The sequence below is a fragment of the Gracilinanus agilis genome, chromosome 1 (genome assembly GCF_016433145.1).
Source record: "Gracilinanus agilis isolate LMUSP501 chromosome 1, AgileGrace, whole genome shotgun sequence".
Lineage (NCBI taxonomy): Eukaryota > Metazoa > Chordata > Mammalia > Didelphimorphia > Didelphidae > Gracilinanus > Gracilinanus agilis.
The window spans coordinates 53,918,115-53,934,981 of NC_058130.1; the positions used below are offsets into that span (position 1 = coordinate 53,918,115).

Sequence of the window (16,867 nt, forward strand, 5' to 3'; positions counted from 1 at the left end):
GGAGCATGAGGCTCACCCCCGTCGCCCCAGCCTCCCACTTTCCCACTTTATGAGCCTCTTTCAGCTTCTGGTTGTACTCTAAGACTAGACCTCATAGCTTAAAAGTACTTTTCAAAATCGTAGGTGCTTGATGTATTGGAGTAAAGGTTCTCTAAAGATCCTCAAGTACAACCTTCTCACTTGTAGATGAGGAAACTGGGTCCCTGGGAAAGGGTGACTTCCTAATGTGAGCAGTCCTTTCTCTCTATCATCTGGCTCCTCTTCACTGACATCATGAAAATCCTCTTCTCATTTTCTCCTGTTTTAGGGGGTGCCATTCCTGAAATTGCTAGTGCTTCTCATGCTCTTCCTGACTCTACGTACCCGGGGAGGTCTTCTCTGTCTTCACTAAGAAAACCTGAGGAAACCCAAGAAAAAGGTCTTCAGAAATCATCAGGATTGTCTCCCTCCTCCAGCTCAGGTACTTCCAGGAACAAGACATGATGGCCCAGGACAAAAGCAAATTTTCTAGGGTATGGAGTCACTGATAAAATCCTTCTGGAAAAGGTCAGCTCTTGACATTCATCCATGCATCTCATGGTTACTAAGAGGATGCCCGAGGCCAGTGATGGGCAAACTTTTTAAAGAGGGGGCCAAAGGAAAGGAAATGCTCATCTGTCAGTCTGTTTCTAAGGCAACTCTTTTGAAGTTTCATTGTATTGTATCCTACTTGTTGTATTTGCCAGATAGAGTCACAGGGCTGGATAGAACATTTCACTGGGCCACATCTGGCCCTCAGGCCATAGTTTGCCCATCACTGCCCTTGGCACATCACTGTGCCATACCCAAGAATAGAAATGAGGTTGATAATAACAATACTGGCTCATCCTTTCTTTCTTTTTTGATAAGATTATTAAATGAGCAAATCAAGAAATACTTTCAAGTTTAGTTCCCTAGATGTTTAGCAAAGAATTTGATTAAACATCTCATGATATTCTTGTTGGCCAGCTGGGTGGCACAATGTATAGTCAGGAAGACTCAGCTTCCTGGGTTCAAAACTGACCTTAGACATTTACTAGCTGTGTGACCCAGGACAAGTCACTATACCTGTTTGCCTCTGTTTCATCATTGGTAAAAAAATGAGCTGGAGAAGGAAATGGCAAACTACTCCAGCATCTCTGTCAAGAAAATCCCAAATGGGGTCATGAAGAGTCAAATACAACTGAAAGATGACTGAGCAACTGAACCACTATTCTTGTGGAAAAGATGAAGATGGGTGGGCTAGGGCAGAAGTATTAAACACAGAGCACTGGACTAAATGGCCCAAGTGGGGCTGAACTAGATTTTCCCAATGGTTGCCAATTTTTTTTCTAATGTAGATGGGAAATATTTAATAAAATAAATCCAAATGCAGTAAACTATAGATAACCTTATGCTTTAAAATTAAGTCAATATGTAACCCACAGGGATCTTTATATATAGATTAGTGGCCCCTTTTCTATTTGGATTTGACACCTAGAGAATATTATAATTAGTACTTGGGCTAGAAAATGGTGCAATTAGATTCAGAAATGGTTGGCATCTGAATTCAGTGAGGAGTTGTTATTGGTCTTTAAAAGCTTAGTGGCATAATGGCTAGAGCCCTGACTTTGGAGTCAAGACAAATTCAAATGCAACATGAAACAATAGTTTCAGCAGGAAAAGAGAAGAGGGCAAAGACATTCTAGGAGAAGAGGATGACATGAACAAAAACTACAGTTAGGAAATGTGAGGGCACATTCAAGGGGTGGAGAGTAATCCGGCTTAGCTGGATTGTAGAGTATGTCAAGAAGATACTGGCAGATAAGCCAGGGAAGGTAGGTTGGAGCCAGACTGTGTAAGATCTTAAAAACTAGGTTACCAAGTTTGACCTTTGCTCAGTAGGCACCAGGGAGCCAGTCGTGGTTTTTGATCAGTAGGATGATGAGAACCGTACATTTTGAAAATGATATTGGCAGCCACATGTAGACTAGATAAGAGAGAGAAGAGATTAGATGTAGTGATATGTTGGAAGGCTATTAAAATAACTCAGTTTAGAGACAAAGAAGGCCAAAGTGATAGCAGTAAAGTCAAAAGGAAGGGGCTGATATTCAAAGTTTTTCAGAAATAGAATGGACAATACTTGTCAACTGATAAGATGTAAGGCAGTGGTTCCCAAACTTTTTTGGTCTGCCGCCCCCTTTCCAGAAAAAATATTACTTAGCGCTCCCTGTCACATACTATCACCGCCTCCTTACAGTTATTCACCGCCCCACAATGCACCTGTGGCCATCACTGTCTCTCTGGATCGCTGCAGCACCCACCAGGGGGCGATGGTGCCCACTTTGGGAATCGCTGCTGTAAGGGATGATTGGGAGGAGTAAGAGACAAGGATGGGAAAATGGTGGTGCTGTTAATGACAATGGGAAAGACTGGAGGAAAAATTTGTAGGGGTGGGAGGCAGATGGTGGGATCAGCCTTAGACGTGTTGAGTCTGAGGTTTTGGTAGATCATCCAAATGGAAATGTCCAACTTATAAGTGGAAATGAAGGGCTGAAGTTCAGGCTGGAAGCTGAGATTGGAGATATAGATCCAGGAGTCACCAAAGCCAATGGAAGTGGCGGAGATGGCCAAAACAGGAAAAGGAAAATAAACCTGAGAACAAAATCTTGAGAATCACCTATAGTCCTCTGGAGAAGGGAAAGAAGCTCATCAAGGAATGGTCAGAGAGGAAGGAGGAGAACCAGGAAAGTGCAGTATCATGGAAGCCACGGGAAAAATCATTCTGTACTGTCAGAAGTTATATAAAAAAAAAATAAAGTTGAAGAGGATGAATACTGAGAAAAGACAATTGGATTTTGTGATTAGGAATCATTTGTAAACTATGAGAGAGCAATTTCAGTAAAGTAGGACCTTAGCTTAGTCTTAAAATACTATTGGCCACTGGATGGGGCATTGGAAAGAGTGTTCCCTCCTTAACAAATCCACTTCTTATAGCTGATATGGATAAATATGATTGAAGCCGTCATATTTCATGCATTCTCAATTTCAGGGCCAGGTCCAAGTGGATGCTCAAACCAAGTCTTACAGCTGCCTTTTATTGAAGAGGACCTCCCCCATTCCTTAAAGACAAATCCTTCTACTTCAGATCTAAAGGTAAAATCCCGTCCACGGCTGCCACTAAAATCTTGAGGCAGCTGTTTTCACAGCTAATGTCATTTCCATTTCTCCCTACCAGAAACATTATTTTTGAAACACCTCCCTCAACCAGCCTTGAATTAGTGGGAAGTCTGAGTCATAAAATCTTTTTAAAAGAAACTAATTTGAGTATTTGTAAGTATATATCACCAGATAAAGGTGAACCAAATGGAGGCCCCTTTAGGACCTGCCTGGATCCCCATAAAAGAACCATTATCATCACTGATTCTTCTCTCATCATTATTATGAAGACAGAAGAGCAAAGGCTCAACTCCTTAAGATAATGCCTAATTTAGCTTCTAAAACCTTTGAGTGAGGAGGCAAATACCACTGAATGGTTCTCTGACTCATAGTTTGGAGATCTGATGATTACATATCTGTTGACTATAGATTTTTTTTTGAATAGCATTACTTTAAACATCTCCCCAGCCCCTCTCTCAACCACCAGCCAACTTCAAGGAAGTTTCTTTCGTAAAGTTAAGCCACATTAGTTCATACTACACTAATTCAGAATTCCAAATGTTAAGCTCATTCATAATTGACAAATCATTGCTAAGTGCTTAGAAATAAATTGTCATAAAAACATTTCCTTTGCAATCTATTGCATTATTGAATCATTGTCCAGCTAGCATCAGATTGCACACAATTTCTGAATGAGTAGAGTTTGAATTGATAAGATTTTAGAGCACAGGAGAAACTTTCTTGAGTAAGATGGTAGTGTTGCTTACTTGCTTGTGAAATTTAGTAATAAATTAATTAGAATAAAAATGAAAATATTATTATTAATAATTGTTTTGGAAAGAGATACTGTCTAATGAATATCTAAACACCTATACTAAGGTGTTACAATAGACTTGGAGGGCTGGACCTGGAACTGGCAAAATCTGAGTTCAAATCCTTAGACATTTATTATGTGACTCTAGGCAAGTCACTTGACCTCTGTAAGCCTCAGTTTCCTCATCTGTAAAATGGGGATAATAATAATCTACCTCTCAGGGTTGTTGTGAGGATTAAATACTATAATATATAATATAAAAGTGCTTTGAAAACCTTTAAGTGCTTATAGAAACGCTAGCCATTGTTACTATAAAAGTTTGATTTGTAACAGAAAGGAAAGATGTCCCCTTAGGCAGTAGCACATTGATGTTGACCATTGTATCTGACCAGAATTTGTTGCTTGCCAGTGCTGATTTTACTTCCATTATTGCACTCATTTGTACCACTGGTTTGTTTTTATTTTTAACCCTTACTTTCTATTTTAGTATTGACACATGTATCCGTTCCAAGGCAGAAGAGTGGTAAGGGCTAGGCAGTTGGGGTTGAGTGACTTCCTCAGGGTCACACAACTAGAAAGTTATTGTGATCAGATTTGAACCCATGTCTTCCTGACTCCAGACCTGGTTCTTTATTCATTATTATTCACCTAGCTGCCTCGTCACTGGGTTTTAATGAATGTGAGTCTTCCCATACTTCTCTGAACTCCTCATAGTTTTCATTCCTTACACGGCGCTAGAAGTAGTTCATCATATGAATATATTGTGACTTGTTCCATCATTCTTAAATCAATGGGCACATATTTTGTTTCAGCTTTTTATTGCCACAAAGAGAGATGCTAGAAACATTTTTATCCATAAGAGTCTATTCTTGCTAATAGCAATCTCCTTGTGGTTAGAAAAGCATTAATAATTTAGGAACTTTTCTTGCTTTATAATTAAATAGTTTTCTAGGATGGGTTTCTAAATGATATCTTTTATTTAAAAAAAACTTAAAAATTATTGATTCCATAGAATGACTAGTATGGAAATATGTTTTACATGATTATAAATGTAAAATCTTTAACAGATTGCTTACTGTCTCAAGGAGAAGAAAAGAGGCAGAGAGGGAGGGAGAAAATTTGGAATTCAAAATTAAAAAAACTTAAAATTATTTTTACATGTAATTTGGGGGGAATAAAATATTATTAATAGATTTAAAAAGTTTTTTGAAGAACAGGATTTAGATATAGGACCTTGGAGAGGGTCTCACCTGGCTCTTTATTTTATGGTTGAGAAAACAAAGCTCAGAAAAGGAAAATGACTTGTTCAGGGGTCACTGTGGTAGTAAGTAGGTCATGGAACTTGGGTTCAAATCCTTATATTTGAACTCCAATCCAACAGGTTATTTTTTTCTTGTATAATACCACACTGCTATCTCTGCAGATCTATGCTCATTAGACCTTAACATCATTTAATGATACTAACCTCCTCGCTTTTTCTTCCAGGAATAGAGAGGCAGAAATATTCCTTGGTCAGGTATCAGGAGATCTGGGTTTGGATCCTGTCTCTGCCAATATCTTTCTGTGTGACCTTGGGCAAGTCACTTCTCCTTTGAAAAATGATTAAATTGAAATAGTTAAATAAAGCTCTAGGAAAATTATGACATTGACATGACAAAATTATGACCATGTTTAGGGTGCTTCCCCCTCCTTGCATGAAAAACAGGACTTTATGATCTGCTTATCTCTTCTCTCTGGGTTCATAGAATTGCCATGCCTACATTCCTCAGCAACAACCACTCCTGAGTCTAAATGGTGAGAGCCTTTACTGGACTGAAATGGAAGTGATCAAGGCTACCAATGGATTTAGCCAAGAGAACAAAATCAGCCAAGGGACTTTTGCTGATGTCTATAAAGGGCAAAGACACAACATAATGTATATCTTTAAGAAGCTTCAAAAGGCAAGTATTTGTCTACCAAATTACCAAGTGGGACAGGACTGGAGCAGGGAGAGATGGGCAAGAAGGTGTTAAATGCTGGAGGCGCACGTGGTAAAGGCTATTTAAAAAAAATATTTCCATGTAAATTTGTTTTCCACAGACCAGGTGCCCAAGAGATCTATCCATTGAGAGTTTCTTCCACATGGAAGTCCAGATTTGTCTTAGGTAAGTGTCTGGTTGGAAAGAACTTCAATTAAAATCCATAATCATGTCATAGAGATGGACACAACTATAGACATGACCTCATTCAACCCCTTCATTTTACAAATGAAGAAACTGAGTTTTAGAGGGGAAAGTGGTTTGCCCATGGGACTGGAAACCAGATCTCTTGAATCCCAGTTCTGTGCTCTTGCCCATGGTATCATGCTACCAAATCGTTCAATCCAAATACAAAATATTCATGAAATTTTACCATCTTCTGTTGGTAAATGTTGCTGTAGTTGGATATATTATATATATGTATATATATATATATANAGAGCAAATATTTGTATAAAGGGATAACTTTGTTCTACTGAGCTCTTTTTTGTAATGATGTTCATTGTAGTTGGGCTTTTACCTGCATTTGCCTGATGTAGGACTCTGTTCCTTGAACTCGTCCAAGATGTTAATTGATGCATCGGAAGATCTTCCTTTTGAGTCCCAGCTCTGCATTTAACTAGCTGTGTGAACTGAGGGAAGTAGTTTCCCCCTCTGGAGGGAAATCTCTCCCCTTTTTTGTTTTCAGTCAATTCTTCTGAAAAGGGGGTTGGGCTAGATGATTTCTTGCCCCCTCAATGTATTTTTATTTCTATTTTTATTATATTTTATTATTTCTATTATATTTATAAATATTTCTCAAATATATTTATAATATATAATTTAATATAATATATAATTTCTGAATTACATCTAAACAAATTTAACATTTATTAAATTTTTTCTTGAGTTCCAAATTTTCTTCCTTTCTCCCCAGTCCCTTCCTTGAGAAGGCAAGCAATTTGATAGATTATACATGTGAAGTCATGCAAAACATATTTCTTTATTAGCCATGTTATAAAAGAAAACACAGATATCCCCATCCCCCCATCCCCCAAAAGCAAACAAATAGGAAAAATAAAGTTAAAAAAAGTGTGCTTTGGTCTGCATTCAGACTCTATCGGTTCTTTCTTAGGAGGTGACTAACATTTTTCAGCACGAGTCCTTTGGAATTTTCTTGGATCATTGTATTGCTGGGGATAGCTAAGCCCTTCGCGTCATGATCGCTGTTACTGTGTACAATGTTTTCTGGTTCTGCTCACTTCTGGGCTAGATTATTTCAAAAGCCCCCTCCGGCTCCAGTACTCCGTGTTCCAAGTTCCCTGATAGCATTAACATTCTGCATTCGAATAGTCCACGTTCTAAGGCCCCTTTCAGCTCAGACAGTTGGTGTTTTAAGGTCTCTTCCAACTCCCATTTTCTGTGTTTTGATAGCCTTCCATTTCCAACATTCTGGGTTCTAAAGCTGTAGCATTCTGTGATTGTGTGAGATAAATAAGAAGCCGTACAACAGGGGTCAGTGTCCTTGGAGAGTGGAGGCTCGCACCATTGCAACTTAATTAAATAGACGTTGATTAAGTGCCTACTGTGTGAGATGCACAAAATGCAGTTGTTGTTGCTGACAACAAAATAGTAATTAAAGACACCGGGAGAAGATAAAGAGCACTTGTGGGCTTTGGACTTAGGAGAGCTGGGTTCCAGTCATGCCTCTGTCTCTTACTACCTCTGTGACCAGGGCCACGTCACACCAGTTACTTCCTATGTAAAATGAGAGCAACTATGAGGTGTGTTGACTTGGCCAGTGTCAGATCATGACCTCTAAGTTCTCATTAGCTTTAAATCTAGGATTAAAGAAGTAGAGATGATTATGGGACAAATTTGTATCAAGCTGTTGTTATTAGACTCTGAGCTCTATGTTTGCTGCTTTGAGAAGCCCTAAGGATGGGAGTCAGAGTCTCTATCCTGTGGATTTTACTTTTCAGTTAAAGCTAAAGGTCACAAGTCACTCATTTTCTTCCCTTCTTCCTTCAGGATAATACGGATCCCCTGACCTGGGAACAACGCATTAGCATTTCCTTAGGATTTCTTGGAGCCATTGAATACTTACATGGTCTCAAGATTATTCACGGTAATATCAAGAGGTGAGAACAGGACCCAATAGGATGAATTAGTGACTGTTCCTGAGTTTGGTTTCTGTGGAGCCTGAACTTGGAATCCTTTAATCAGGGGCAAAGGCAGTTTGGGGAGGGAGGGCAGTGTCCACAGTGGAATAGAATAGTGGGTACAGTAACCCCGTGAGAGCCAACAGTCTGTCCTTCAGAAAATCTCAGCAGAATGCCAATAAGGGTTGGAGAAAGGTAGACTGAGGGAAAGGGGTGCCCTGGTTATAAGGCAGCCATGGGAACAGGGTCATAGAGACTGGTGGAGGGCTCTAGGACATGACACAGTTTCTGGAGTCCTGGAGAATTTACAGAAAGAAGAGGGAAGTTTGTCCCTTACAGACTGATGCTTTGGGTTAGGCTCCAGTTGACTTGTCCTAGTTATGACTTTTTGATGTCCTTATATTCTTGTAAGGTAAAAACAGTTAGATTTGGGAGGGGCCCAAGGGTTCCTCTCATCTAATCCGCTTCACTTAACAGAGGAGGAAACTGAGTTTATTCTAGTGACTTGCCTAAGTCCATGCAGGTCATAAATAGCCAAGCCATGGTTAGAACTTATGTCTCTTGACTTCAGATCTAATGATAGTTTCCTGGTAGCACACTGCCTCTCATTAATGGTGTGAGCAAGGCTCTATAACTCCCTTATCTCAGCTTCTGACTGGATGAGAAAATCTCCAGAATTCCTTCCTGTTCTGACATTTGATGACGTAGTAAAATGGGGGAGAATCACTCTTATTACTGACCTTACAGGATTGTTGCGAGGATAGCATTATGGACTCTTTGAGGCCACTCCTGAGGAATCCAGCAAAACTGATTGTAGTTCAAGGCAAAGGCAGTAGAACCTGGGCTGCCCCAAATTTTGGTCCCACTTGGTTTTGAGTTCCTTTTTCTGCCCAATTCAGAAGGATAACTTTGCCCTCTGCTTGATCTCCTATAGCTCCAATGTTCTACTGGAAAGAAATTTCATTCCCAAACTTGGACACCCAAGGGTTCGCGTATCCTCTAATGATAAAAAATCCTCCTATACCATGATGAACACCCAGCTTTTCCAGGCTGTGGCTGCATATGTCCCTGAAGATTTCCTCAGAGTGGGGCAGCTTACAGAAAGAGTTGACATCTTTAGTTGTGGAATAGTAAGTTTTCTATTCTTTATAGAAATGGTCTCTTTCTTCTAAGTTTCTTTCTGCCTTGTATTATGGCAGAGTGGGTAGAGTGACTGTATTCAGATCTTACCTCTGACATCTTTTAGCTGTGTGTTTGAGAAAGTCACTTAACCTTTATGTGCCTTTGGCAACTTCATGTTATAGATTCTTTCCTGGGTGGGAAGAGTGGGGGGTGACAAGCAAATGATTAATAGGATTCTTTCTCAGGTCTATGGATATTGACTTGTCAGGTGTATGTATTGTATACAGGTATAAATTGGATTAAAAGACCCCTCAGGTTCCATCTTGTTCTGAATCCTTGTGACTCTGAGTCTGTTTTTTCCCAGGCTTAGGAGAGTTAAATGATTCATCTGGGATCATGGAACAGGTCAACAACAATATTAGGTTAGGGGTGTTTTGGTTATGCCTCATCCTGACTTTTTATTAATCACTCAACTATAGTCATTAAGACTGATTTAGAGAGACCTACATGGAAAAACCAAAACAAAACTCTCTCCCCTTGACTGTGCCTTCCCAAGCAATTACTTTTAGCTTTTCCTGCTACTCACTCTTCATTCTACTATGCCACTAAGTTGGACTTTTTAATAAACGAATAAGTAATAAAATATTGAGTAAGCACTGGGTTAAGTACTGGGGATGCAAATAGAGAAGAAAGACAGCTCTCTCTCTCTCTTTCTCTGCCTCTGACTCCAGAGTCAGGGCTCTGTGCACTATGACACCTAGCTACAAGGATCCTTTGGGGTAGGTACTGCAAATATTATCATTTCCTTTTCACAGATGAGGAAATTGAGGCTCATAGAGATTAAATGACTTGCCTCGTGGTCACACAGGCTAAAAAATATCAGAGGAGGAACTGAGTCTCCCTGTCTTTGAGTCTAGCTATTATTTATTGTATCCCAGTGCTTCCTGAGAGCTAGGATCATGCCTTGTCTAGGACCAGAGTGGATTTTTGAGTTGAATGGAAATGGACTTACCAATATTTTCCTTTTTTAAATAAGTTTTATTTGTACCTTTTATTATTTTTTTTATTTTTTATTTTATTTTATTTTTAAACCCTTGTACTTCGGTGTATTGTCTCATAGGTGGAAGAGTGGTAAGGGTGGGCAATGGGGGTCAAGTGACTTGCCCAGGGTCACATAGCTGGGAAGTGGCTGAGGCCGGGTTTGAACCCAGGACCTCCTGTCTCTAGGCCTGACTCTCACTCCACTGAGCTACCCAGCTGCCCCCTATGTACCTTTTATTTTTATATCATAGTCATTTCAAGATATTCACCTCTCTCCTAATCCCATCTTTTAGGATTAAATCCTCCTTAATAACAAAATAAAATAGTTAAGAAAGATAAGAAATGGCAGTGATATATGAAACATTTTGCCCTTTTTGGACTCAATAACCTTAAGGAACATTTTGGAAGGGTGGCCTCTCTGAAACAGGACCTTCCTGTACTTTAGAAATTGTATTCCACTGTAACATATTCTAAGAAGTCTTTGGGCACAGGGTTAAAAGATACAGATTCAAGTTCTGAGTTCTTATCATACCTTTGTTGTAACCTAGTTGTGTATCTCTGAACTCTGTTTTCATTCAATTCAGCAAGAATCTAATGAGTGCTCAGACTTTGCTTAGGAGGATCTCAAAGAATTAAGAGCCATGGTCTTGCTGTCAAGGACCTAAAGGTCTTATTGGCACAAGTAGGGCGACTTTGTTACTACCTTGCTAAATTTAATATACAATTTAAAAAAATAAATGATGCCTAATAGTTTGTGATTTAGTATATAACTTTTTTTGGTTCTTTTAACATTGAAATGTTTAAGTACATTAAAAAAAGACATTTTAAAAGTAGGTCATGTGGCATTTTAGGTGGGTTGGATAGAAAGCTAGGCTTGGAGTCAAGAGAACCTGGATTCATATGTGGCCTCAGACACTTCCAGTTTTGTGACCATAGGCAAATAAGTCATTAACCATAATTGTCATATAACCCCTAACTCTTACTGCTCTTCCGTCTTGGCACCAATACTTAATATTGATTCTAAGACAGAAGGTAAAGGTGAAAAAAACAGATCTTATTGAAGAGATGGAAACATTACAATATAAGATAGATAATTAGTGATGGGAAAAAGAGTGGTACCTACTACAAGAGATTTAAGGGATTAGATCTGGTAGGTAAAATGCCTTAGGAACTACGGGCAAAGGTTCACAGTATTGTACAGGAGGCGGCAACAACAACAACAACAACAACAACAACAACAACAACTCCCAAAAAAGCAAAATGGCTCTCTGATGAGGGAAGCTGAGGGAATACAAATAGCTGCAGGAAGCAGGAAAGCAAAAGGGAAAGGAGAAAAGAAAAGATATGTCCAACTGAATTAATAGCTTCAGAGAATAGCAAGGAGAGGTAAGTTTTTCTTAAATGAGCAATGCAAAGAAATAGAAGAGAACAAAAGAAAGGGAAAGACAAGAGATCTCATCAGGAAAATGAGACATATGAAGGAATATTTCATGTAAAAATGGGCATATTAAAAGATAAAAATTGTAGGGATTTAACAGAAGTAGAAGAGATTAAGATGAGGTAGCAAGAATACACAAAAGGTCTATACAAGGAAGGGTTTAATATCACTGATAGCTAGGATGGGGTGGTTATTGATCTAGAGCCAAACATTCTAGAAAGTGAAGTCAGGTGTTCCTTAGGAAGCATTGCTAACAATAAGGCTAGTGGAGGTGACAGAATTCCAGCTAAGCTATTTAAATTCCTAAAAGTTGATGTCGTTAAAGTGCAGCACTTTCTATGCCAGCACATTTGGAAAACTCAACAATGGCAGCTAAATTGGAAAAGATCAGTTTACATCCCAATCCTAAAGAAGGGCAATGCTAAGAATGTTCAAATTATCATACATCTGCACTCATTTCACATGACAGCAAGATTACGCTTAAGATTCTGCAAGTGAGGCTTCAGCAAAATGTGAACCAAGAGCAGGCTCATTTTCAAGGAGGCAGAGGAACTAGAGACCAAATTGCCAACATTCATTGGATTATGGAGAAAGCAAGTGAGTTCCAGAAAAGCATCTACTTCTGCTTCATGGGCTACACAAAATCCTTTGACTATGTGGGTCATAATGAAATGTGGCAAGTCCTCAAAGAAATGGTAGTGTGTTGGATTATCTTACTTGCTTCCATAGGAACCTACTGTAGGGGGGCCAACAAACAACAATTACAGCTGAACATAAAATAACTGATTGATTTAAGATTGGAAAGGGAGTAGGCTAGGCTCTATATTGTCACCTTATTTATTTAACATATGCAGAGTATACATCATCTGAAATACCAGGCTGGATGAGTACAAGGCAGGAATTAAGAATGCCAGGAGAAATAGCAATAATCTCAGTTATAGAGATGATACCACTCTGATGGTAGAGAGTAAAGAATTAAGAATCATCTTGAGGAGGGTAAAAGAGGAGAGTATAAAACTTGGCTTGAAGCTTAACATAAAAAAATGAAGATCTTGGCAACAAATCCCATCACTTCTAGGCAAATAGAGGGAGAAGACATGGAAGGGAGAAGAAGTGTCAGATTTTTTATTCTTGGGCCCAAAGATCACTGTAGATGGTGACTGCAGCCATGAAATTCAAAGATGCTTGCTTCGTGGTAGGAAAGGAGTGGCAAATCTGGACATCATACTAAAAGGCAGGGACATCACCTTGCTGACAAAGAGCTGTAAATCAAAGCTATGGTTTTTTCCAGTGTGTGATTTGAGAGTTGGATTATAAGGAAAGTTGGGTGCCACAGAATTGATGCTTTTGAATTGTGATGCTGGAAAAGACTTTTGAGAGTCCTTTAGACAGCAAGGAAGTTGAATCAGTCAATATACAAAGAAATTAACTCAGACTATTCCCTGGAAGGTCAAATACTAAAGTTGAAAATTAAATACTTTGGCCATATAATGAGAAATCAGGACTTATTGGAAAAGACCTTAATATTGGGGAAAATTAAAGACAAAGGGAAAAGAGGGTGCCGGAGAATGAGATAGATGGATAGTGCTATGGAAGCAACAAATATGAGCTTGGATAGACTTTGAGAGATGGGGGAGGATAGAAGGGTCTGGCATGCTATGGTCTATGTGATCATGAAGAGTCAGACATGACTGAACAACAACAACCCCCTAGAAGTGGTATAGAATTTCAGAGAACGCAGAGAGAAATGTGGACTTGAGTGACTGCTTGAGACTTTCTCTACAAAGTGGGACTTGAGTCTGACTTTGAAGGTTGAGTGGGATTTGGTCAAATAGAGCAGAGGGAAGCCAACATGAGAATAAAGGCAAAGAGAGGGCAATGAGCAAAACATGTCTGTGGAGCAATGAAGAGCATGACTTGGATCAAGAAGTTGATATCAAAGAAGAGAAAACAGTTAGGTTGGGGACACGTTTTGGAGAGCCTTGGAAACTAGGTAAGGAGTTTAGCCTGTAAGCAATGGAGGGTCATTGAATGCAATATGGTACAATGAAAAGACCACTGATTTTAGAGTCAGAAGACTTTCGTGCAAATCCCACCTCTATGCAATCCCAGTGGCTTAATTTTGTATTATCTTGAGTCTCAGTCTCCAGATCTATAAAATACATAGTTGGATGAGATGGCCCGGAAGATCACTTCTAGCTCCGATTCTAGGACCCTGTGAAGGCTTTTGGGTATAGAATAATATAATGCAAACAGTGCTTAAAGAAGAGATGAGTCTGAAAGTGATATTCAGTATGGATTGAATAGGGGAAATGAGTGTTTGGAAGACCTATTAGAAGCCATCTTAACAATAGCCTAAGCTTGCATAATAGTGTTGCCAATTTTCTCACCTGAAAAATGGGAGTAATGATAACTCCACCACTTAATACCCACCATAGGCTATTGGGAATAAATGCCAATTCAGTAATTGATTGGAAACTGCTTTAAAAACATACACACATACTAAAATGCTATCTAAATTTTTGTTATCTAGTTATTATCATTATTAATTAAATAGTTAGATTAAATTAATTAGATAATTAAAGCTAATTGTTATTAGCTAGTTATTATCATTCTTAATAGAGGGTAACTGTTTTAAATAAATCTTTTATGTAAGTTCACTCAAGACTAATACAATGTTCTCTCTAGGTGTTAGCAGAGATTCTGACCAGTATCCCAGCAATGGATAAAGAGAGAACTCCAGTTTTTCTGGTAAGGTGCCAGTTATGGTTCTGTTACTAACAAGACCAGGTTCATGGGCTGTATCTCCCTTTCGGTCCATTAATAGCTTTTTTTTTTTTTTTAATCTTAGACTGGTCTGGGTGGGAGAATGGGCGCTAAAACTGGGGCTCTCAGACATGCCAGTGGAACGAAGGCTAGGGCAGTTTTAGTCCCATATGTAGCTTTGGCTATTTCTCAATTACCCTTCCATCACAGACTCACCCTTTTAGTGACTTGACTATTGACTATAGAGTTCGTACCCAGCACAGCCACAGTTTTGGAGAAGTTAGAGGAGAGGGAAGAGACACGCATCATGCTTTCCAGCTGGACAATTGTCTCAGTGGAGCCCACAAATTATGAAATCTATTCAGCCACCACTAGGTCCTTCCCCATTTGCAGAAAACCTTGGGTTGTCTTCTCTGAAGGCTTAACCCAATTCTGTTCCAAGGCAGCACTAGGGCTGTGGTAAGTCTTACTTCTGAGTAACTGACACCATCTGCTCTTTTCCCCTTCCATTATTTCTACATATGTAGCCATCTTATTTCCCCCTTACAGAACAGAAACTCCTCAAGAAAGTTTGTTTTCTTGGGACTCACCGTGCCTAGTCCTGGGGCCTGGAGAGAGTAGGCTCTAAGTGGCCGTGGATTCATTGATTGGTTCCTACCTAAATATCTTTGCTACCAAACAATGTCAACACAATTAGTCATAATCAGTCTTTAAATATGATCTCTACCCTTTGTTTTTCGGGGTTTCCCTAGTTACTGGGATAAGTTTGGCGATTCAGGACAAATGTGCCCCCTTTTTGAGGGAACACATCATTCAAAAGCCCCTTCTTTACTGACTCAGGCTCCACAAACAAAGGTCAGCACTTCTTGGTGTTATGGGTTACTAAAATGTTGATGCCATTTCTCCAGTCTCTTACAGACTTTATCATATTGGATAGTTACATTTCCCCCCCATTCCCACAGGGGTAGATCTTCTCTTATGAGGGGTGGCTTGTATTATGGAACTGTAGAAGGAGGCGATTTCCTCATGTTTGGGACCAAAACTCTTCCTCTCCTTTGCTGGCCCTACTGTCACCATCCACTCTCTATCAGGGCTTTAGGCAAGAAGTAGCTCTTTCTCTGTCTAGCTGTGAAGAGACTTATTTTCTCCCATCTCTGCAGTCTATAGCCTCCCATGTTCATCCCCAGACTACAAAGTGATTACTTTGGAAGGCTCAGGATGTGGCTAGTGGCCAAAGTGAACTCTTCACTGTCTAGCCTTGGGGCTATCACACTGGGTTCTGTTGTGGGACACGGAGGGTTCCACAGATGTTCACTGGAGTTTAGTGGAATATTTGGCAAGTAAAGTTTAGTTTTCAGAATTTTGGGGAAATATTTGAATTTCCCTTTGTCCCTCTAAATTTTATATTAGTAAGAAAATACCCCATTTGCCTCAGTTCCTCATCTGTAAAATAAGCTGGAGAAGGAAATGGCAAACCACTTGGTTTTTGCATAGAAAACCCCAAATAGGGTCATGAAGAGTTGGTTACAACTGAATAGCAACAACATTATTTTAATTTTTAAATTAAATTAAATTTTTATAATTGTGATTTTAATTTTAATGACATTTCCACATACATTTTCTGAAGTTATATGGTCTAAATTGTCTCTCTCCCTCCTTCCCTCCCTCCTTCAGGAGTTAGCAAGTAATTCAATCTGGGTTATACATAACAATATGATTTTTAAATGTACTCTCTTGGATTTCTATCTCCAAATTATACTCTTACCCATAACCCACAGTGATGTATTTGTTCTAAGGACAATTCAAGGACTGGATCAGAAAGTGACCATAAAAGGGCTGAATAAGTAGAAAAATGATGACATTTGTTTTTCTGTGATATCAAGGTTCCATGAATTCCTTTAAAAAAAAAATCCCCCAGCTGGGAGCAGTTTGAAAGTTCCTATAGTAGATGTGTTTTGCTTTTTTTTGGGGGAGGGGTGGAGCAGTGAGACTCATAGTTAAGCATTATCAGCTCACATAAGAATGTCTTCCTACTGCAGAAGGACTTACTCATCAGTGAAATCCCGAGCCCTAAAGCCCTACTATGCTCCAAGATCAAATGTGTGGAGAAGCTAGCTGCAAAGGAGATCTGCCAGAAATACCAGGATGCCAAAGCTGGGCACCTACCAGAAAACTGTGCTGTAGACTTTGCTACAGCTGTCTACCTCTGCCTGCAGAAAAAAAACCCCAACCTGACCCAGGTAAGACTGAGTTTCCTCCCCAAAAATCATGCTCTTAACCAGCTGGAGGAATGAGGCAAGCAGGGCTGAGCATCTGGCATGTTTATTTTCATAGTTCCAGAGAGTAAGCACACTATCCTGGCAAGAGCACT

The 16,867-nt window shown here is 39.4% G+C and overlaps 1 protein-coding gene across 1 annotated transcript in view; it reads left to right on the forward strand.

Moving 5' to 3' along the window:
- Positions 1–16,867, forward strand: part of IRAK2 (interleukin 1 receptor associated kinase 2) — a 53,541-nt gene that overhangs the window by 26,956 nt on the left and 9,718 nt on the right. The window contains exons 3-11 of the mRNA XM_044676002.1: positions 308–460; positions 3,050–3,153; positions 5,716–5,910; positions 6,050–6,114; positions 6,289–6,307; positions 7,999–8,108; positions 9,064–9,259; positions 14,419–14,481; positions 16,536–16,736. Coding sequence (XP_044531937.1) covers positions 308–460; positions 3,050–3,153; positions 5,716–5,910; positions 6,050–6,114; positions 6,289–6,307; positions 7,999–8,108; positions 9,064–9,259; positions 14,419–14,481; positions 16,536–16,736 — 1,106 coding nt within the window. The remainder of the gene's footprint in view (positions 1–307; positions 461–3,049; positions 3,154–5,715; positions 5,911–6,049; positions 6,115–6,288; positions 6,308–7,998; positions 8,109–9,063; positions 9,260–14,418; positions 14,482–16,535; positions 16,737–16,867) is intronic.